We start from the raw sequence: 23,259 nt of genomic DNA on the forward strand, positions 1-23,259 counted from the left end.
GCCATATTTCAACATTTTTACGGCGACCCCAGTCTTACAGTAGCGTGGCCTAGCAACAGCTAAAGCCTGGTAGGCTACTGCATGCTATTTAGCTTAAGCTAGTTGGTATAAAAATGCCTCCGTTCTCTACAGATGACTTCCACAAACTTCTACAGAAGATGGCCGTGCTGGAAATGAAAATGCAACGGCTGGAAGTTAACGTGAAAGTGAATGGACTATGTTGTGGGAATGACACCACTTTACCAGTGTTGCAAAATAATGGAAAAGGGTATGCTAACTCACAGCTAGTTAGCAGCTACAAGGATTCCAAGGAACAGGAGGGCTGTGTACCGGGTCATAAATCTACAAGTGGTGGTCCTCCCTGGAACTCTCTGGGTGCAAAGCCTAAGAGTAAATCATTTTCATGGGATTTGGGAGGAAGGATAACGGGCAGAGCCCAACACTCTGAAATATGTGATGCGACCGGCTGGCCTGCATTGTTATCACCCAGGAGGAGCGCCCCTTCAACCCCTATTAATACTAGGAAACAGCAGTGGACAGCTGCTAAAGGGAGAATTACAAAAAATCCTCCTAAACCACCAAGTGTGCCAATCCAGAACAGATACGCTCCGCTGACCGAGAGCCGGAGATCTCTTTCTGATGACCTGGATAACCCGTCCTCTTCACACAGCAGGGTAAGGACCAATAGCTACTCCAAAAGTAAAAGGCTAGAGGGAAAGCTAACGACTGGGCCTGAAACTCTGATTGTGGGTGACTCTGCTGTAAGAGATGTAAAAGGTCTGTGTAGTAAGAACAACACCAACGTACTCTGTTTTCCCAAGGATACAGTCTCTGACTTGGCTGAGAAGATCCTGCATATTGGGGCTGAACATCCGACTGTGAAGAATGTGGTTCTGCACATTGGAACAAATGATGTTGTGAAACAAGAGTCAGAAGTGCTGAAAGAAGACTTTAAATGTCTGTTGGAAACTGCCAGCTCTCTAAATGCAGAGGTGTTCATCAGTGGGCCTCGACCGCCAGTCAGAAGAGGAGTGGAGAGATTCAGCAGATTGTTTGCACTGAACACCTGGCTTTCAACTGCCTGTACTGACCATTCTGTGCATTTTATTGACAATTTTAACTTTTTCTAGGACCACAGACATCTTTTCAAGGCAAATGGAGTTTGCCTGAACAAGTCAGGGGTGAAATTGTTTATCTCTAACATATTCAACTGCCTGCGTCATCAATCTGTTCCCTCTGCCAAGGACAAGCGGCAAGAGGAATCAAAACAGGAGATAGACACAACACATCGCGCAGAAAACCCTGAAGAAGTATCACTGCACCCGCCTGAGGAATGTTCTGATTATGGGAGACCTATGAAACACACGGAGGAGTCCACACCGCCCGTCACCCCCCCCCCCCCCTGTCAACGCCTTTGAGGATACTCCGTTCACCCTTTCGCCCTCGCCCACCCTCCTGGAGATCGTGGAACACAAGAAGGAGATACAGAGGGCTGGCACCGATTCCTTCCTGGATTTCAAAGACCAGACTAAGGCGATACGCAGGGCTGGCAGCATGTCCTTTACCCCCGCTCCTCAACGACGCCCACCAAAATCACCAAGCAGAGACGCGCACCATCTCCCCCGGCTTCATCACCATGCCTACCACAATCATCCAAACCAAAACAATCTGCAAACTGATATCTGCTGGGTCCAGGCTCAAGGGCGTATGGCACTCTCAACTCTTTCCAGGACATGCCCGGGCCCTGCCTGCCAGTAGCTTTGCCGATATCTGTGTTGATAGGTAATAGATTAAGAGCGGTGAATGATCTTAGATACAGGAAGCACTCAAACGTTTGTGTGAGTTTATCTAATTTAGCAGTGATTCCATGTCAGCCACAGCTTGTTACAAAAAACATGACTGATAGTGTGTTTAACGAACTTAAACTAGCTTTATTAAATGTCAGGTCTTTGGCAGGAAAAACATTTGTAATCAATGATTTTATCACTGAGCACAATCTTGATTTTATGTTTTTAACAGAAACTTGGATTGAACAAAATAACAGTGCAGCTGTTCTTATCGAATCAACCCCTCCCAACTTTAGTTTTATGAGTCAGGAAAGAATGCATAAGAAAGGGGGTGGAGTTGCTATTCTGTTCAATGATTCCCTTCAATGCAGGAAGACATCGTATGGACACTTTGCTTCTTTTGAATATGTGGCCCTTCAGCTGAAATGCTCCTCTCGAGCTCTGTTCCTAAATATCTATAGGCCACCCAAATACTGTGCAAGCTTTTTTGATGATTTTACTGAACTGCTGTCTATAGTGTGTATTGACTTTGACCGTCTAGTCATTGTTGGTGATTTTAACATCCATGTTGACAACCCCAGGACAGAGGGGCTAAAGAACTGTTTTGTGTTCTTGATAGCTATGGACTGACTCAGCATGTGACGGAGCCCACGCACAATAAGGGGCACACTCTGGACTTAATTATCTCAAAGGGTCTGAATATCTCTAAGGTTGTGGTGACTGATGTTGCACTGTCTGACCATTCCTGTGTTTTCTTTGAGAGCTCTATTTCTGTTCACACAAGTGTTCAAAAAGAGGTAACCACAAAGCGATGTTTAACTGAAAATACTAGGGAAATGTTTACTCAGAATTTTTCTTCCACACTTGCCCCTGCTAACACCTCAGTAATGAGCTAGTAGATCATTTTAATTCAAAAATTAAAAATGTTATAGATGCCATTGCTCCAATTAAGGTAAAGGAAGTGACTGGGAAGAAAATATCTCCATGGAGAAAGGCCATGACCGTTAAAACAGAAAAAAGAGAATGTCGAAAAGCTGAACGCAGGTGGCGAAAAACAAATCTCCAGGTTCACTTTGAAATTTATAAAGAGAGACTTGGCCTTTATAATTTGGAATTGAAAAACGCACGACAATCATTCTTCTCTGACATCATTACCAAAAACAAAAACAACGCACGTGCCTTGTTTGCTACCGTCGACAGACTAACTAACCCCCCAGTGTCAGTAGCATCTGAATTTCTATGCACCAGGGCGTGCAATGATTTTGCCTCCTTTTCCACTGACAAAATTCAGAAAATCAGACAAGCAGTCAGTGCCTCTGCATCAGGAACAGCAAATGTGTTGTCTCTGTGTCCACTTAACATCAATTCAGACATCATGACACAATTCCATCAGATTAATGATAAAAACCTGGAGGACATTATACAACTTCTGAAATCCTCCTCCTGCTGCCTTGATATTATTCCAACAGGATTTTTCAAAGATGTTTTGCCTTGCATGGCCTCAGAACTAATTCATATAGTAAACAAATCTCTTCACTCAGGTATTTTTCCACAGGCCCTGAAAACGGCAGTCATTAAACCGCTCTTAAAAAAGAATAATCTAGATGCTTCAGTAATGAACAATTACAGGCCCATATCAAACCTGCCATTTCTAGGTAAGATCATTGAAAAAGTTGTTTTTCAACAGTTGAGTAATTTCTTGCATTTAAATGGTTGTTTCGATGTGTTCCAGTCAGGCTTTCGTCCAAACCACAGCACTGAGACTGCTCTTGTAAAGGTCTTTAACGACATCCACTTAAACACAGACAGTGGCAGAACTTCAGTGTTAGTATTATTAGATCTCAGTGCTGCGTTTGACTGTTGACCACAGCATATTACTGGACCGACTGGAAAACTGGGTGGGACTTTCGGAAACAGTTCTAAATTGGTTTAAATCCTACTTAAAGGACAGAAACAACTTTGTTTCTAAAGGTAAATACACATCTGAGTTGACAAATATGACATGTGGGGTTCCTCAAGGCTCCATCTTGGGGCCTCTTCTCTTTAACATCTACATGCTACCACTGGCTCAGATAATGAAGAACAACAAATAAGTTACCATAGCTATGCAGATGACACACACATTTACGTAACAATTTCACCAGGAGACTATGCTCCAATTCAAACACTGAGTAAGTGCATTGAACAAATCAATGACTGGATGTGTCAGAACTTTCTCCAATTAAACAAAGATAAAACTGAGGTAATGGTTTTTGGAGCCAAGGCAGAACGTTTAAAAGTTAGCGCTGAGCTTCAGTCTGCAATGTTCAAACCAACAGATAAAGCCAGAAATCTAGGTGTAGTCATGGACTCTGACCTGAGTTTCAACAGTCACATTAAAACAGTTACTAAATCAGGCTACTATCACCTAAAGAACATATCTAGGATTAAAAGACTAATGTCACAGCAGGATTTGGAAAAACGTGTCCATGCCTTTATCTTCAGTAGACTCGACTACTGCAATGGTGTCTTCACAGGTCTCACTAAAAAATCTATTAGAAAGCTGCAGCTGATTCAGAACGCCGCTGCTCGAGTCCTCACTAACACTAAGAAAGTGGATCACATCACTCCTGTTCTGAAGTCTTTACACTGGCTTCCTGTGTGTCAAAGAATAGATTTCAAAATACTGCTGCTGGTTTATAAAGCACTGAATGGTTTAGGCCCAAAATACATTACTGACCTCCTGCTAAACTATGAACCATCCAGATCTCTCAGGTCTTCAGGGACTGGTCAGCTTTCTGTCCCCAGAGTCAGAACTAAACATGGTAAAGCAGCGTTCAGTTATTATGCTCCAAATATCTGGAACAAACTCCCAGAAACCTGCAGGTCCGCTGCAACTCTGACTACTTTCAGATCCAGGCTGAAGACTTTTCTTTTTGTCGCTGCTTTTAATTGAACTATTCATATCTTAAACTGCACTGTAGCTTTTATCCATGTATTTTTTCTTGTAATGTTTAATTGAACTATTTATATCTTAAACTGCACTGTAACTTTTATTCATGTATTTTTTTCTTAATGTTTATTTGATTAGCTTTTCTTTTTTAATGCTTAATGTCTTTCATTTCTTTTCTTTTGTAAAGTACTTTGAATTGCCTTGCGTTGAAAAGTGCTCTATAAATAAACTTGCCTTGCAATGCCTTGTACGATGTGAGGGTCTAAGGACAGAGGGTGTCGTATTGTCATACTGATATTTTGTACAAACTGTGAAGTCCACTGAGACAAATGTAACATTTGTGATATTGGGCTATATAAATAAACATTGATTGATTGAGGACACGGGAACTTGGTCCTGAGGAGATGTAACGATTATTAAACAAGAAATAGTCGAGTCAAGGGGTCGAAGAAATTAACATTTGTGATTATTAGCGAATCGGTTGCAGGTGGGTGAAAACAGGCTTAGGGAGTAACGTATTACATGTAACGGCATTAGGAGACAAAATAGACAAATGTATTCCCTTACCAACACACTTGGTCTTTTTAAACAATTACGCCATTTAAATCTTTTGTCACAAACTTTGCAGATCTATTGTTCCTCTCCTGTGTGGATTCTCATGTGTGACTTTAAACTTACACTATGTGAAAAAGCTTTCTTACAGACTGTACAGGTGAATGGTTTCTCTCCTGTGTGGATTCTCATGTGTGACTTTAAACTTCCACTCTGTGAAAAAGCTTTCTTACAGACTGTACAGGTGAATGGTTTATCTCCTGTGTGGATTCTCATGTGTTCCTTTAAACTTCCACTATGTGAAAAAGCTTTCTTACAGACTGTACAGGTGAATGGTTTATCTCCTGTGTGGATTCTCATGTGTATCTTTAAATGTCCACTCTGTGAAAAATATTTCTTACAGACTGAGCAGGTGAATTGTTTCTCTCCTGTGTGGATTCTCGTGTGTTTCTTTAAATCTCCACTCTGTGAAAAAGCTTTCTTACAGACTGAGCAGCTGTGTAGCATCTCTCCTGTGTGGATTCTTATGTGTTTCTTTACATTTCCACTACATGAAAAAGCTTTCTTACAGACTGAGCAGGTGAATGGTTTCTCTCCAGTGTGGACTCTCATGTGTGTCTTTAAATCTCCACTCTGTGAAAAAGCTTTCTTACAGACTGAGCAGCTGAATGGTTTATCTCCTGTGTGGATTCTCATGTGTCTCTTTCCATTTTCACTCTGTGAAAAAGCTTTCTTACAGACTGAGCAGCTGAATGGTTTCTCTCCAGTGTGGACTCTCATGTGTGTCTTGAAATCTCCACTCTGTGAAAAAGCTTTCTTACAGACTGAGCAGCTGAATGGTTTATCTCCTGTGTGGACTCTCATGTGTCTCTTTCCATGTTCACTCTGTGAACAAGCTTTCTTACAGACTGAGCAGCTGAATGGCTTCTTTTTAGCACTACGTTGTGGATCACTGAGAGATTCATGTCTATTTTTCATTGAGTTTGAGCCTGAGGTAGGTTCTCTGGTCTCTTTCCAATAATCACTGTCTTCAGTGTCAGGTTCAGAAGAGTCTCTAGTGTCAGGTTCAGAAGAGTCTCCAGAGTGGTCCTCAGTCTCAGGTTGTAAACTGCTCTCTGGATCTGAGTTCCTGGCTGGTTCTGGTCCTCGACAGTCATCTCCATCAGCTTCTGTTTCCATGTGTTCAGTTTGTCTTTGATGAGGCTGAGAGGACTGAGGTTTCTCTTCATCATCTTCACTCTTCACAGGGTCAGGAGTGAAAGTGGACTTGGTGATATCAGCCTCCTCCAGCTCCTGAAGTTGCTCTCCCTCCTGTTCCTGCTTAATGTGTGGGGGGGGCTCTGGGTCCTCCTGGTCCAGACTGGTGCTCCACTCCTGCTGGTCAGGGAGAAGCTCTTCTTTAACCACCACCAGCTGCTGGACTTCTGCAGGAAACACAGTCAGAACAAACTGTTAAGTGTTAGCATTTAAAAAATCTCATCACCATTACAATGGGAGACATTTTGCAGCCCTAATTAATGCCTTTGTTTTTATATTTTCACATTATCTTTCTTAGTCCCACCTATTGTGTATTTTTGTTGGCTCAAGTCACCTCATGTAGCCCAGCCCCTTTCCACTTCCAGTTAAAAATGTAAAAGGTTTATTCTTCTGGCGTAGCACTAGCTGCAATGTAAACAAGGAATTGTATTTGGGATCGTTCACAGATACACTACGACTACAGTATAGAATGAAAATACTGTTAAATTAAAATCCTGCATTCAAACCTAATTTAAGTAAAAGTATGCAAGTATTAACAGAACATTTGACCTGCTAAATGTTCAAATATGTGTGTTTTTTATATACAGTACCCGTCAAAAGTTTGGACACCTTCTCATTCAATGTTTATTTTAATTTTTTTCTACTTTGTAGATTAACACTGAAGACATGAAAACTATGAAAGAACACATATGGAATTATCTACTTAACAAAAAAATCAAGAAAATTATTTTTATTTAGATTCTTCAAAGTAGCCCCTTTTGCCTTGATGACAGCTTTGCACCCTCTTGGCTTCTCTCAGTCAGCTTCATGAGGTCGTCACCTGGAATGGTTTTCTATTAACACGTGTGCCTTGTTAAGAGTCAATGTGTGGAATTACTATTTGACTGCTGTTGTAATCCATATTATAGCAAGAACCACTCAACTCAGTAAAGAGAAGCGACCGTCCATCATCACTTTAAGAAATGAAGGCCAGTCAATCCGGAAAATGTCAAGAACTTTGAATGTATCCTCAAGTGCAGTCGCAAAAACCATGGAACGCTATGATGAGACTGGCTCTCATGAGGACCCCCCCGGGAAAGGAAGAGCAAGAGTTACCTCTGCTCAGAGGATAAACACATCAGAGTTACCAGCCTCAGAAACCGCAAATTAAAGCACCTCAGATCAGAGCCCACATAAATGATCACAGAGCTCAAGTAGCAGACAATCTCAACATCCACTGTTCAGAGGAGACTGCGTGAATCAGGCCTTCAAGGTCCAATTGCTGCAAATATCCACTACTGAGGATGAACAACAAGAAGAAGAGAATTGTTTGGGCCAAGAAACACAAGGATTGGACATTAGACAGTGGAAATCTGTACTTTGGTCTGATGGGTCCAAATGAGAGATTTTTGGTTCCAACCTCTGTGTCTCAGTGAGATGCAGAGAAGGTGAGCGGATGGTTTCTGAATGAGTGGTACCCACCGTGAAGCATGGAGGAGGGGGTGAGATGGTGGGGGGGGGCTTTACTGGTGTCACTGTTGGTGATTTATTCAGAGTTCAAGGCACCCTTAACCAGCATGGCTACCACAGCATTCTGCAGTAGCCAGCAAAATATAAATCATATTCTGGATTTGTTAACACTTTTTTTGTTAACTAGATAATTCCAGTTAAAGGTGGGGTAGGTAAGTTTGAGAAACCGGCTCGAGATACACTTTGTTATATTCCATGGAATGCTCTTAACATCCCGATAGCAATGAATATTTTAAAGTGCTTTGACAAAAATCCCATAAACAAATTTCATCAGTGGAAGCCGTAGTACTGTAAAAAGCACGACCAATCATCTGAGCCGGCTAAAGTAACCTACCTGCCTGTCAGCCTTCCACCTGGGCACAAACTTAGCTCGTGCCCTCATTGGTCATGTGCGCGTTCGTGTGTGTTAGAGGAGGGGCTCTGTAAGGAAGTGGCAGATTTTTCCGGTTGTGTATTTTCAAATTCTAGCGCACTCGAGCTGGTTTCTCCAAAATTACCTAGCCCACCTTTAATGTGTTCTTTTATAGTTTTGATGTCTTCAGTATAAATCTAGAAAGTAGAACCAATTTAAATAAAAAAAAAAACTTGCTTGAGCTTCCACAAACAACAACCAACATAATTATTACATTCAAATGAAGTACATTATTCAAGTTTACAGGAACTGTGGATAATAACATGGAGAGTCTCTCTCTCTCTCAGCTCACTGATCCAGTATTGAGTGACCCGACAGTGAAGAATAAACATATTTATAACTAGTTTAGCTTGTTCCAGAGGTAGATAAAATAGCTAAGTGTGTTAGGTCTAACTCTTAGTGTGTGTGTTTCGCTCCGCTCACCGGACCGTCACAGCGGGTGGAGCTGCAGGATTTCAAGTGCTACTCAACTGGCTTTAGGTAAGCCAGTCCTTAGCCGCGTTCACACCGCAGGACTTTCCCTGGTACTTTAGTTCTTTAGTTCCGTTAGTACCAATAATGTCGCGTTCACACCGCCGGAACTACTCAGTGCCGGGAACTCTTTTGGTACTGTTTAGTCCCTGCTAGAGAGGTGGTACGAACCTGGTGACAAAAGAGTGCCAATTTCTATTCTATTTCTATTGGCTGGGCGAATTGCAAACCACGCCCCGTTAGACTCTGAATTTGTTTTGTTAGGCAGCCATTTTTTCCCTCGCTACAAAACCACATCCACACCTGAGCGAGTATGTTGTTTGTACTTGAAAGCAGTTATGACCACACGTACAGCACCGGAGCGGTGGAATGATGAGGAAGTGTCGGCGCTTCTGTCAATTTACTCAGATGCAGGGATGCAGCAGCTTCTACAACAAGCAGTTCCCAACTCTAAATGTTTTGAGCGATGTTCGCAAAAGCTACTTGAAATGACCATCGACTCGGGCACGCTGCTGTGGGAGCTCGCTGAAACGGCGGATTCAGTCGGCTGTGAAGTGAGCAACGACGACAACGACGAAGGTAAAATAAACTATTTGTACTGGGGTTTTTAATATGCACATTACTGGTCTCAGATGTACTTTTATTTGCTCAGTAGATCGAGGTAGACATGAGCAGGCTGAACCGGCTAACACTGTTAGCCGGCCCTGAGCTGGCTAATAACATAACATCTAACTAGCTATTCTCGGCCGCCATGAAAACGTGTTGTCTTGTGAATAAGTGGGCAGTGTTTTCTGTAATGTGCTTCACTAACTCATGGCACTACATGTGTTTGTTTCAGGCGAGGCGGGACAACTCGCTGGATTGGAAACGAGTGGACTTTCCTTTCCCGATCGCAACAGCAGCCATTGCTCGTCTCCCTTTCCATCAACCAAACGCAAAAGTACGTTCACACACACTGTAGCTTCACAATCACGTTTACTTCCTTCATGGTACAATTATGAATTATGAAACACCGTGGAAAACGTGTTTGCCTAGGCAGGCGTTTACACTTTTCGCGCCCATTTTACGCTCACAAAATTGTAAACATCCGGGCTAGGTCACATGACTTCCGGTAAGAAAACGTAACGTGTGTCTCTCTCTTGTGTGTGTGTGTGTGTGTGTGTGTGTGTGTGTGTGTGTGTGTGTGTGTGTGTGTGTGTGTGTGTGTGTGTGTGTGTGTGTGTGTGTGTGTGTGTGTGTGTGTGTGTGTGTGTGTGTGTGTGTGTGTGTGTGTGTGTGTGTGTGTGTGTGTGTGTGTGTGTGTGTGTGTGTGTGTGTGTGTCTAACCCTATCAGTCGGAATAGCCCTAACAGCCTGACTGTGTCCCTTCTGCCTGTAAAACTACATGGTGATTTAAATAATGTTTCCTCGTAGGAAAGCGCGCACAGGACACACATGATGAGAACTTCTTTGCCACCATCGAGACTATGGAGGACAGGCGTGCCATGGCCAGCAAGGCGATGCACGAGGACCAGATGATGCTTTTACACAAGGTCCAGGAAACAGAGGACAGGGTGATTGCGATGATGGAGCGCCAGGATGAACGGGACGCAGTCTTGGCACAGCACATGGGGCAGCAAAAGGCTTTTCAGCAGGGGTTTCTGGGAGTGCTTTCAGAGCTAGTGAAGTCAAACAGGCCTTCCTCCCTGTATTATTGTTTTAAATATTGACACACAGCGGTGTTTCCTGGACATGGAAACATTCAGGGCTTAGCCCACAGTTCAACTCTTACAGTGCTATTTTTATATATTTGTTATAAGTGTATTTTTTTGGGTACATTTTATTTAAGTTGATTTTCTATTGTTATTATATATATATTGCCACTGTTTTTTTAATACTGACACCTAACTTGCACTAAGGTGTGTCTGTTACATTGTTTTGAACTTCATCTTGGTGAAGTTGATGCTGAATTCACTATTTAGTAGATAATCATGTGACACTTTAACTTTGCACTACGGTCTGTCTGCTGAGCCTACCTATTGTATTTGCCAGTGTTATGTTTTGATACTGACACTTATTGATCTGCTGCTGATAAATAAAAGATAACCTCCATGGCGATTTAACAGATAATGTATCTTGCTTATTTCTCCTCTGACACTATCTTTACAGTGACCTGTGTAGCATCCTATAAATCACATTTAAGTGATTATTCTGATACCATCATGTTTCATCGGTTATAAACTGGCGAAGCTTTAGTTGTGTCCCACCCACAATGTGGCTTTGAAATAGATAATTTCATTGTATTTCAAAACGGCATCCATCAACACAAGCACTATTTATTTATTGAAAGATAAATGGTTAAGTTTGTAATTACCAGTGTTGTGAGTTCAATATTTTAATTAATTATAGTAAGGGAACATCTTAGGAGTTAGTGTACCGAGTTCCTCTCAGGAGGATATATAATAAAGGTGTGTTAACTGCTGAGCCTATTTAATGTGCATATGACACCTGGCAGTTTTTTATTATATTGCCACACTGTTTTGATACTGACATATTGTCTTTGCACAAAGGTGTCTGCACTATTGTAATTGTGCCTGTCTTGAATGTGGTAAATAAAAGAGAGAACCAAATGCACTGTACAAAGCCTTCCATTGTCCTGGAAAGGTTTCATCAGCCATCTTTGCAGGGGGTAGGCTGAGTCACCAAGGATATAGTAACCCACATCATGTCCCCCAATATTCCTTGTTACATGAGGAAGTAGACCACCCCTATCCACAAAACTACCCAGTGAGGACATGCTGAACACTCTGCTATCATGCATGCTACCTGGTAAGCCAACAAAAACACTCCAAAGAGGCCCCTCGCATCCACAACACCCTGCAGGACGAGCGAGTGCCAGCCTTTGTGGTTGAAATACTCGTTATGGTACGCCTTCTACTCCGAACCAGCATTGCACTTACAGCATCCGACGAGTGGGTCAAATCCCTAGTTGGCTGCAATAACCCAGTTACAAAGCTGTATAACATGAGCACAAAGACAACAAGCTCATTGAACTCCATCATGTCTGAGGTCTGAAAGTAAACAAACGCCTCATACAGCGGGTGGGCTTTATACCCCCTCCCCCGTGTAGTTCTTCTTCTCTCGTTTTGTTGTTGTACTCGCCGTGAAGTGGTTTTGCGGCCTGCCAGTAAACCCAGAGAAGAAGAAGACGAAGTGACGTCAGCGTAATCGTGCCTCAGGGAAAGTACTGCGGTGTGAATGCGATTGGCACTAGCCCCCTGGCGGATTTAGTGCCGACTAAAGTACCGCAAGTCCTGCGGTGTGAAAGCGGCTCTTTATTAGTATATACACTGAACACAAATATAAAACGCAAAACTTTTGTTTTTGCTCCCATTTGATGAAATCAATAATCTAAAACATTTTTTATATACACAAAATAACCATTTCTCTCAAATATTGTTCACAAATCTAAAAAAAATCTGTGATAGTGAGCACTTCTCCTTTGCCGAGATATTCCATCCCACCTCACAGGTGTGGCATATCAAGATGCTGATTAGACGGCATGATTATTGCACAGGTGTGCCTTAGGCTGGCCACAATAAAAGGCCACTCTGAAACGTGCTTTATTGGGGGGGGTCTGAGGGGTCCTAAAACCAGGCAGTATCTGGTGTGAGGGGTAGGGTTAGGGTTAGGGTAATGTTGTGAATCGAGTGGCTCATGGTTGTGGTGGGGTTATGGTATGGGCAGGCGTATGTAATGGATGACGAACACAGGCCACTCGATTCACAACATTACCCTAACCCTACCCTTACCCCTACCCCTCACACCAGATACTGCCTGGTTTTCGGACCCCCCCCCCAATAAAGCAAAAATGCAATTTTCAGAGTGGCCTATTATTGTGGCCATTCTAAGGCACACCTGTGCAATAATCATGCTGTCTAATCAGCATCTTGATATACCACACCTGTGAGGTGGGATGGCTTATCTCGGCAAAGGAGAAGTGCTCACTATCACACATTTTTCCAGATTTCTGAACAATATTTGAGAGAAATGGTTATTTTGTGTATATAGAAAATGTTTTAGATCTTTGAGTTCATCTCATAAAAAATGGGAGCAAAAACAAAAGTGTTGTTATATTTTTGTTCAGTGTAAGTGCATTGTCACAATGTCTTAAGTTTGAAGTGGTGTGTGTGTATGTGTAATGGCGGTCGCTATTTAGATGTAGTAGACTCGCGTAGAAGACCACCTCGTGGTGGCTGTGTGTGTAATGGCGGTCACTAGTGATGCAAGTTAATTGTTTATAGCTAAGAAGTGTTTTAGGTGTGTTTTGTATGGTCTATGGGTCCTATGGTCAGTCATAATTTAATTATTATAAATGCGTGTTGCTTGATGCTAATGCTAGCATATATTAGACCAATGCTAATACTTTGCCTGAAAAGGTAATTAACAGTGTTTGAATACAGCACCAATATCTGTTTTGAAGCAGTACATTCTTATTTGGAGTCATGATGTTAATGACACTTGGTTATACACAAATGTGTTTATTTTGAATACTTCAAGCATACAAGTATATTTTGAAGACATGAACATGTGTTTATATTGAGAGCAGTAAAGGGCCAGGACAATTGTGTTTTGTGCCAATTGTTAATACATTCTGGCAAGACCCGCCAAATGAGCAGTAAAAGGAATTCTCTGCTCATAATTTCTCCTGTTTTACAGGAAATACTATCTGTCATCGCGCCCTGCATAGCGGGGCCTGTTACACTGCCACTGCGGTGCTGCACAACATCTGGGTGAAAAAGAGAATCCCCCTTCAAGGAGAATTGGCACTGGAGGCGGATGAGAACCCTGTGGCTCCTGCTGGCATCCGTGAAGATATCGGTGGACGACTTACCCGCAATCATATAATAAACAACCTTTTGACCTATATATATATTTGTAATATGAACGCTGTTTTTTTGCAATTGCATTTCAATAAGCTCCCTTTGTGACCACATATTTTCATTAGGCCTATTTTATTCAAAGAACACAAGAACATTAAATAACAACATTTTGGAGAACTATTAACATGAAATTGAGATAAAAAACAAGTACAACATGATTACAGAACGGTGAACACATTGTCTTCTTCGGGGATTAGGAGCTGATTTTTAGGAATTATTATTTGGAGTCTCAATTTCTCCATCTCAATTTGTTCGTGTTCCGCTCTCAATTTGACGGTCTACACCTCCACACGAACGATTTCTTTCTCCGTCAGTTCCTGCTGTAGCTCTGACAAATCCCTCTTTCTCTTTCGGGGTGTGGCCATTTGGGATTCCCCTTGAGTCATCACTGACGCTGTGGGTGTAGGAATTCCCTCTTCTCGGCGGTCCTCTGAGTCTGTAAAATGGCAAGTTACTGTCAGTCATTGTCAGTTGCTATCAACTGCCGCGATTGCTAATTGTTATCTTGCTAACCGTGATGTCTCACGGGGTAATATGTATATAGATAATGTCAGGTGATGTTACTCTATTAATGACTTACCAATGGTGACAGCTGACACATCTGCATCAACCTCTTCAAATGTTGAGGTTGGCGGCTCTGAGCTGTCGATCCCATTCAACCCGGTGAAAGTGGGGGAATCCTCTCCAAAAATAGAAATAATGATTTCGCTGTATGGAGAGGTTTTTGGAGCAGGGCCTCCGTCGGTCGGAGGGTTTTTGAGAACCGATGCATCCTTTTTGGCTCTGGATAGTAGGTCCTTCCACTTTTTCCTACACTCTTCCACCGTCCGTATCCCTCCATCACCCAAGTCATTTATCACACCAGTGATTGACTTCCAGGCTGCGAGTTTGTGTTTGTTTGTCATGGTATTATCAAATTCGGCAGTTAGCGAGTTTTTATGCTCTATACATTTCAATTAAAGTTCTAATCTCTCTATCAGTAAAATTGTTTTTTCTCTTCTTTCCGTTATCCATATTCGTTATTCAATTCTTAGCTTGCTCTGAATGGAGAAGTTTGAGTGTTCAATTATATAGACGTGTGTTGTTACTAGGGGTGTAACGGTACACATATCGAAATTATTCGGTACGGGCCCTTCGGTTCGGTACACGTGTGTACAAGGGATGCGTTCAAATGTAGTCAGTAATTTAAGGAACTGTCGAAATGGCGAACGCAGATAAATTTGAGCCCGAAAATCCTCCAGGATCATTGAAGTCTCCGGTTTGGGAACATTTTGGTTTCGCAGTTACGTACAAGGATGACGGACAAAGACAGGTGGACCCAACCAAAGCGGTTTGTCGGCATTGTTCAACTAAAATTGGTTATGCGGCTGGCAATACATCAAACTTGCACACTCATTTGAAAAGGCATCACCCGAACGTGAATATCACCGGTAACAAAAGACTGAAGTGCAAATCCAACTCCCGCTAGCATGTAAGCCTCCACCACTCGCAAAAACTTCAGACCGAGCCAAAGCTATTACAAACGCCAAATATCCTTATGTTGCCATGGTAGCAAAGCGCTACCTGGCTGTATCTGCTACTACCTCTGTCCCTAGCGAGAGGGTGTTCTCCACAGCAGGAGACATTGTTAGTGCCAGCAGATCTGCCCTTTCGGTAAGCAATGTGGACAAGTACATTTTTCTATAAAAAAAACATCAAAATACAATGAAAAGCAAGTCATAATGTCAAACTGGCTGCTTAGGTACTAGTACAGTACAGTTCAAATACAGATTATTTCAGTTCATCGAAAAGATGCACCTTAATGTTTATTTTATTATATTTTGTATTTATTTGAGTGAATATTCATAGTCTAATAATAATTAAAACCCCAAAACTAATAGCTTATGTTTTGTGAGTACTAGTACAGTAAAGTTCAAATAAAGATTATTTCAGTTCATCGAAATGCTGCACCTTAATGTTTATTTTATTATATTTTGTATTTATTTGAGTGAATACATTATTCACAGTTTAATAATAATTAAAACAATTATGTTATGTTTTGTGATCATTTTTTCTGCTGTACCGAAAACGTATCGAACCGAACCATGACCTAAAAACCGAGGTACATACCGAACCGAAATGTTTGTGAACTGTTACACCCCTAGTTGTTAGAGTTTCGCATGTATTCACATGGACACGCATCTTAAGACCAGGCGCAGCTACGCCCGAGACTAGTCAGGCTTGGTTAGAGTTAAGACCTACTTTTTTTACGCCCAGCTGGTGCACTCCACTCCTAGTGCCCACATGGATGGGTCATATTTAAATCAGTACATTACATGGCATATTATTCAATGTATGTATTTTTATAAATATATTTATTTTGGTAGGTTTGCTCTTCCGTAATACATTTCAATTATTATAATAAAGTACATGTGTCTAATAATACTTACATACTTTTACTTAAATAACATATGAATGCAGTACTTTAACTGGTAATGGAGTGTTTTCACAGTGTGGTGTTTGTACTTTTACTTCAGGATCTGCTACCTGCAGCAAGTGCTGGTAAAGGGTCTAAAGTGTTATTAATGTAATAATAAAGTGCTACTGGAGAGTGTAAAGTGTTAATTAAGGGTAAAGGGAACAGACCTGCTCTGTGGATCCGAAGCTGAGGCTGTAAAACAGCGTCCAGTAGTTTCTGGAGTCTCTTGTTCTCCTCTTTGGAAAGAAACAGCTCCTCCTCGAGCTCTGCTACTGTTTGTTCAAACAGAGCAAATGTCTCTTCATCAGCAGCAGTGAGTCGCTGCTTCTTCAACGACAGCAGCATTTGGACTTTACTCATGTTTCCTAGATCACCTTTTCCTGCAGACTCCGTTAAACACACCGTTTCTCTCTGCATCAAACTCTCAATCTGACTAGTGTTGCTAACGTGTTTCCAGCTAGCATGCTAAACTAGCTCATGTAGTCCGAGGTAAACGCTCCAGAAAAAAGAGCACACAGTCCATTCGGAGGTTTATCCAGACACACAGATGATGGATCAGTAGAGCTGGAGCTCACACACACTTTCTCAGGAACAGAGAGAGAGAACCGTAGCGACGAGACGCCACGTGGATCCAGGTTCTTCTTTGTCGTCTGCTTCTTGGTCGTCTGCTTCTTCTTCTTCTCTCGGTTTTTGGCGGATTGCAAACAGCTTTAAGGTGCATACCGCCACCTACTGTACAAGAGAGTGTATCACCATATCATCCTATCACCACTTGTGGAATTATACCATTGTGTTGTTTACGTTGTTTTAAATGCTTCCAATCAATCCTGTTCCACTCAAATACTTAAGAATGGCCTTCCTGGTAGCTCTTACCCCCTCACCTTCTGTTCCCAGTGTCCCCATCAGGCTCCTCTCCCTTCCTGCCTCTCTTACCCCCTCACCTTCTGTTCCCAGTGTCCCCATCAGGCTCCACTCCCTTCCTGGTAGCTTTGACCCCCTTTAAAATGTTACACATCTTTCTGACATTATTCGTGTAGAACAACTTTTAAATCTGATTCTTACTTTTAGAGATATTAAACATTGTTCAGACCTTGGTACAGAGGCCTTCTTCAGATGTTAACATTAACTAGAGTGCGTGATGTCACAGCTAGAGGGTAAGAAATCTTGAAATTTGCCTTCATATTCTTTTTTAAACTGCCATAATTCCCAAACCCTACATTCCTGAGACATAATGTATCATGACAAACGTAGGAAAACTTCTCGTAGCTTGAAAAAAGACAAATAATTAAGCAATAATAATTAAACAAAATGCCTCTTGAGGGCATGAAGTGACAAACACTGTCAACATGCCTCCATTAAAGCCCATTGTAATGTCAGGCTGATATTTCCTCACGGCAGCAGCCGCACACCTTTAGTTAAACTGCCAAAAAGGCCACATTATTAATTAATCATCAGACTACATTAATATTTTAATAATAAAACAATAAAAGCAATGAAAGATAACACTTTACTTTATTCAACATAAAACCAAATGAACCTTAATAAGATATGGATATTAAGAAGGCCTTCAAAAATGATACTGATGTATTGATGAAAGGCCGGCATTTTTTACGTTTGCTTACCGAATAATGTAGAATCTCGCAAATATGCAAAAAACAACATAGTATAGTATTTGGAATATATGCAAAAAGGACATACTGTAGCATAGCATGTCCAAACTTCGCACAAAAACAGCATAATATAGTACGTTGAATGCAGGCAAAAAAACACAGAATACTTTAGTCTGTCAGAAATATGAAAAACAACATATATGTCCAAGTAATATGTTGAAAATATGTAAAAACAAAAACCACAAAAAAACGTTTGGTTCTTTGATCAAATATTTCCTCAACAGAATCATAAAGCTGGACTGAGTTTGATTAAGGGGAGGTTATCGTTTAACTTAAGTAAATAAGTTAAACTAAGTTTCTCTATAACATGTGATGACTATGATCTGAAAATATCTAAAAGGGAAATGTGTCTCGTAAGCAAAGCAATCAGTGTTGGGTCCCTTTAACCAATAGTATAGTACCAACAGTGAATCACATTGTGTATTCATACAAGTAAGTAATGACGTAGTGTGGGTCCAACAATAATCACTTGCACTTTCATTATGTTGCTACATTCCCACAGGTATGTTGATGTGTTTGTGGAGCTTAAACAGCTTTTCATTGGTTCATAAAGGTCTCGTAGAGCTGTAGTTGGAAGAGCAGATCTCCTGACAGCTGACAGATGAATACAGATGAAGAAGCCAGGATATTACTGCAGGCAGGAACTTGTTTCTGTACAACAAATCAGATTTAGATCTGCAATCACTGAAGTGTCCTCTGTGGTCTCTGTAGCATGGAGTCCCGCTGCCCTCTGGTGGCTGACAGAGGAAGTGCAGAATGCATTTCCTTTTATTTCCCTCTCATTTGTTTATCTGCCAAATCCAGAACTGGAAACACATTAAACATCATAATGTCGGTATTCAGCGTGAGGAAAACATAGTGTACAACATTTTATTCAACACAACCTTTTATCTTATTCCTGTAGGAATATTTGTTGTTGATCAACTTTTCATTATCAACTATTTTTTACCAGCATAAATGCCTGTGTTACCTTTTTACTATCAACGGTATCTCGGCACCGAAACCGTAGTTTCGAATACACACCGGTGGTTTCTGACTTGGCTCGTTGTCAGCCGGTAACCAACTGCCCAGACATTTCGAGGGGAAAAAGGATGGAAACGAGGCGTTCGGGTGCCGTGGGAAGAACCTCCGTGTATTCACGTTCTTCAAGCTATATTGACACTGTATTACATACATACAGACTAGATACTATTCATTTTCTGACCACTTTCTCTATACTTTCGTCTCTCTCTCCATAACTCCGCACTTCGCCTTGGCCATCACATTTCACACACACAGAGACTCCAAAACCCACAACCCCTTGCGGCTGCTACTCTTAAAGTGACAGGCCAAGCCTGTAACACTACCCCCACTCCTGATGATGATGATAACACAACCTTTAACATCACTTCAGCATATAAACATTATAAAAGGAAAGCATGAAACATTAATGGCAACACATTCCCCACAATAATCCCCTTTTCCCACAGTCCTTGAAGAGTCTTCCTGAAACAGCTTGAATCATGAGGCAATGTCCATACAAATGTCCCCGAAGCATACTGCATAGATCCTTCTTTTATGTGTTACGTTTCAAAGGTGTATAAACACACATACTGATGTACATAACATACTGTGATGTAGTTAATTAACCTGGTTAAGTTAAACACTGTGTGACTTTACTCTATATGATGTGGCTCTTAGGCATTACAATTGTCAAACAACAACAAGCAATCTTACCATCTGTTTGGTTTCTCTAACCAGTTACATCCTGCATCAAGTGTCAAAGCAGTAAACACATTACTCATTACCACAGGCAACTAAATGAAATAGAACCACAAACTGTGGATGTATAACAATATAATTAAATAACTTTAGCTTAAGAGCATAGAATTACTCTGGAACTCTTTTTTTTCTTTTTCTTTTACTGAGTTAGGAACTAACCTGCTGACACCCTGACTCAGGTTAAACTTTAACAAACCCTAGTGACTGACCCAGTCATCTAACATTTCAGGAGCTCTGCAGAGTCGTTGGGGTCTCTGTAGAGGGGTGAAAATCCGTAGGGGATGTTAGGAGATATAAATGATAACTAGGCCGCATTTCCAAATCTCCCCGCGTCCCTACACAAGCTGTTATCTTACATGAAGGAAATCCAGAGCATACACTTAACCGTTAAACAATAATCCACTTTAATGGTAATATACAATGCAATACAATCAAATACATTACCATACACAACCATATCGTATCATATGTGTAATGTCAGGAGTTGGCCTACTCCTGGCTCCTGCCCACAGGCCGCCACGACCTTCCAGTCCGAGCGACGCGAGGAGAGAGAGAGAGAACAGCAAGCCGGATAGGCTTTCATACCAAATGATACAGGAGGGGGTGGAGTTTAAGGACAACTGGTCGTCTTTCTCAGTCATCTCAAACAAACACCTCTGACCCTCACTGTCTCCTATTTCTGCAGCCTCTGCAGCCTCCACACATCCCCCCATCACATTCCAGAGACCACAGTGGGGTCTTGTTCCAGCTCCCCCACAGCAATAAAACCCTTAACAGCCCTTCACAGTTTGCATGAATACATACAAATATTTCCTTACAATTCCCTCTTTTGCACTCTTAAACAAGAGTGCAACTTACACAAGGCACTTTCAAAAAATGCATCCTTGTCTGCTGAGTCTCCATACTTGTCCTCTCTGGATACAACTCGAATGGTTTCATCAGACCCCTCTGAGGGCAGGATGGGCTGGTTACACGCAGCACATTTAGGCGCCAGGACCCTGTGGCAGTCTTTCAGACAGTAGATTTTAAAGTCCTCTTCACAGAAAACCCTTCCTGCGTCATAGTAGAACGCCTTCCCTACTACAGGCGCTGCAGGTGAAGCAGCTGTCATGGTAGAGGCTGCCCATAGCTTGGCAGGCCTGGCTGGCTCCATACACCGTCTTGTTGCACTTAACACACACTCCTGTTTCAGCGGAGAGTGGAGTCCCCTGTGCCATCCTGGCTTGCCGTGTCTTTGTCCCCTCTGATCCGCTGACGGCGGCTTCTGGGCTGCCTGCTAGAGAGATGTCTTCCTTCTCCTCCGGCTTGCTGATGGCAGCTTCCGAGTCGCTGCTGAATAGATGTCCTCCCGATCTTCCTTCTCCGGTCCGATGATGATGCCTCCTGGGACACATACGACTGCTGGATGGATGTCCTCGAGGTCCTTCTCCTCCAGTCCGCTGATGACCGCATCCGAGTCGACCTCCATGATGAGAGCCCGATCCGTCCTGATGTCGTCTAGGGTCCTCGCAGGTGTACCAGTTGTCCCCCTTTCCTTGTAGGCGGACGTCATTGGATGTCCTCTGGGTCACTCGGTCGGGGCCGGAGAGCCTGGGGTTGACAGTCAGCCTCCTGCGTCTCGGGTCCCCCTTTTGGCATCCACAACCTGTGTGGAGAAATCTGATACAAATCCCTCAAGCCTACGCTCCGGGCTCTGGGGCCCTCGGCTGTTTGACCCACCAGTGCGTGGCCACTTGGAGCCTGTTGGTGGGGTGTCTTAAAACAACAGACGTCTGAGCACAGGTTTTCTAAATTAATTGTGCAGCTTCAGAATCTTAATACTTGGACTGTGCCCACTAAATAAGAACCACAACATCTTTAGGTAAACTAAATAACATATTTCAATAGCTCTGAATTTCTGACAAGCATCTGTATTTATTTTAAATGAAATCCCTGAGATCCCATTAAAAATCAAAAAATATGATTTGAACTGCTAATGTTTCTGGTAAAGAAACACACTAATCTTATGGATTCAAAAACAACCAAAATCACAATACTAACAAAGTGAATGGCTTCCTGGTGATACTGCTTCTACCCGTCAGTTCTTAGATATTATCCTACTAAAAAATGAATACAAAATTCCAACAAACTGTCATCAAATGTATTTCTATTACAAATGTAGATGAAATGTATATCCCCATAATGACCTAAACAATAAAGTCTATGGCTCTTACTTCTTTACCAGGCTAGTTACATGATGTTGTCTGTTGAAACATTACTCACCGGTCAGCCTCTCCAGTATTTCATTCTGGACTTACATCTCTCTGGTAGCCCCTTGGCCACTGATTCTTTATCTGTGTTACCTGCTATAACTCAATCAATACTAGAGACATGTCAACATTCATCAAACAGCCTCTTATCCCCAAATATGGAGCAGGTCAATTCTAAAACTGTCAATCAATGGTCAGATTGAACAATGGAGTTGGCCAGCCGGTTCCTTTCAGTCCCTAAATGAAAAATGTACATTGTAAAGTTTACACTCCCCCTTTTTTACACATTATCTCATGTGTAAACAAAAACCTGTATGGGAAGAAAACCTTCAGGTCATAATGGATTATAAGACAATACCAAACATTTTTCCCAAATGTACATCCATCATTTCCCCAGTAAACACTTGAGAGTGTTTCTCTCCATCATTCAGTCCTAAAAGAAACAGAATTCCAAATGTCATAGTTTGAGTTTCACATTCTTCAAACCGCCACCTCCTGTGGGAGTGAAACATCATGAAGCAGATTAGATACGGTTTCCCCTTTTGGGCAATGTTAGGAAACCTCTCATTTCACACATTATTATCACACAAAAATAATGTGTTAGTCCAAAACATGCTTGATTAGTCATCGTTTTAAATCATGCAGTTGCACTGATCAGGTGCAGACATACACTCACTCACACTCACACTGTCAGGTTGTAAAGTCAGGTTTGGTCAGGTTCACCGCAGAGTCAGTCATTGACAGTGCCTTCCCAAGTTACCCTGTCGGTCAGTTGGTCTCAGTCTTTTTTGCCATGTGTCGTGCTCTGCAGAGACTTTGATGTTCCAGCACAGGCCAACATCCTCCGTCTATAAAAATCTGTATATATGGAGCGCCATCATTTATTAATTCACAATTACAACTATAATGTTCAAGATATCTCCAACCCCTCCTTGCTGTTTCCCACATTCCCTGAAAAGTGTCTAGCCAAAAAAATGTCACTTCCTTATTGTACTATTACTATTACTGCAATTCATTTACACCTAATTAGTATTAAAATGACTAATAGATCTATTTCAGAAACATGTGTACATCACTATCTTGTGTCAAAACATTACTAGGATCTGTAAAGATCTGCTATGTATTCCATAACTCATTCTATCAATTTATCTTCAATTCTGGTGCACTTAAAGAACAATGTTACCCTCTTTAACAGTGCGTGGAACTCTGGGTGTCTGAACATGAAACCAGTACCTCAAATTGAAATACTATATTTTGTTTAGAAACAGCTTTCCCTTCA

At 41.7% G+C, this 23,259-nt stretch overlaps 1 protein-coding gene across 1 annotated transcript in view; it reads right to left on the bottom strand.

Moving 5' to 3' along the window:
• Positions 1-5,163: 5,163 nt before the first annotated feature.
• Positions 5,164-23,259, bottom strand: part of LOC117460754 (gastrula zinc finger protein XlCGF57.1-like) — a 38,802-nt gene continuing 20,706 nt past the window's right edge. Inside the window, exon 3 of the mRNA XM_071206107.1 lies at positions 5,164-6,695. Coding sequence (XP_071062208.1) covers positions 5,350-6,695 — 1,346 coding nt within the window. The 3' untranslated portion in view covers positions 5,164-5,349. The remainder of the gene's footprint in view (positions 6,696-23,259) is intronic.

Source organism: Pseudochaenichthys georgianus, chromosome 16 (genome assembly GCF_902827115.2).
Source record: "Pseudochaenichthys georgianus chromosome 16, fPseGeo1.2, whole genome shotgun sequence".
Lineage (NCBI taxonomy): Eukaryota > Metazoa > Chordata > Actinopteri > Perciformes > Channichthyidae > Pseudochaenichthys > Pseudochaenichthys georgianus.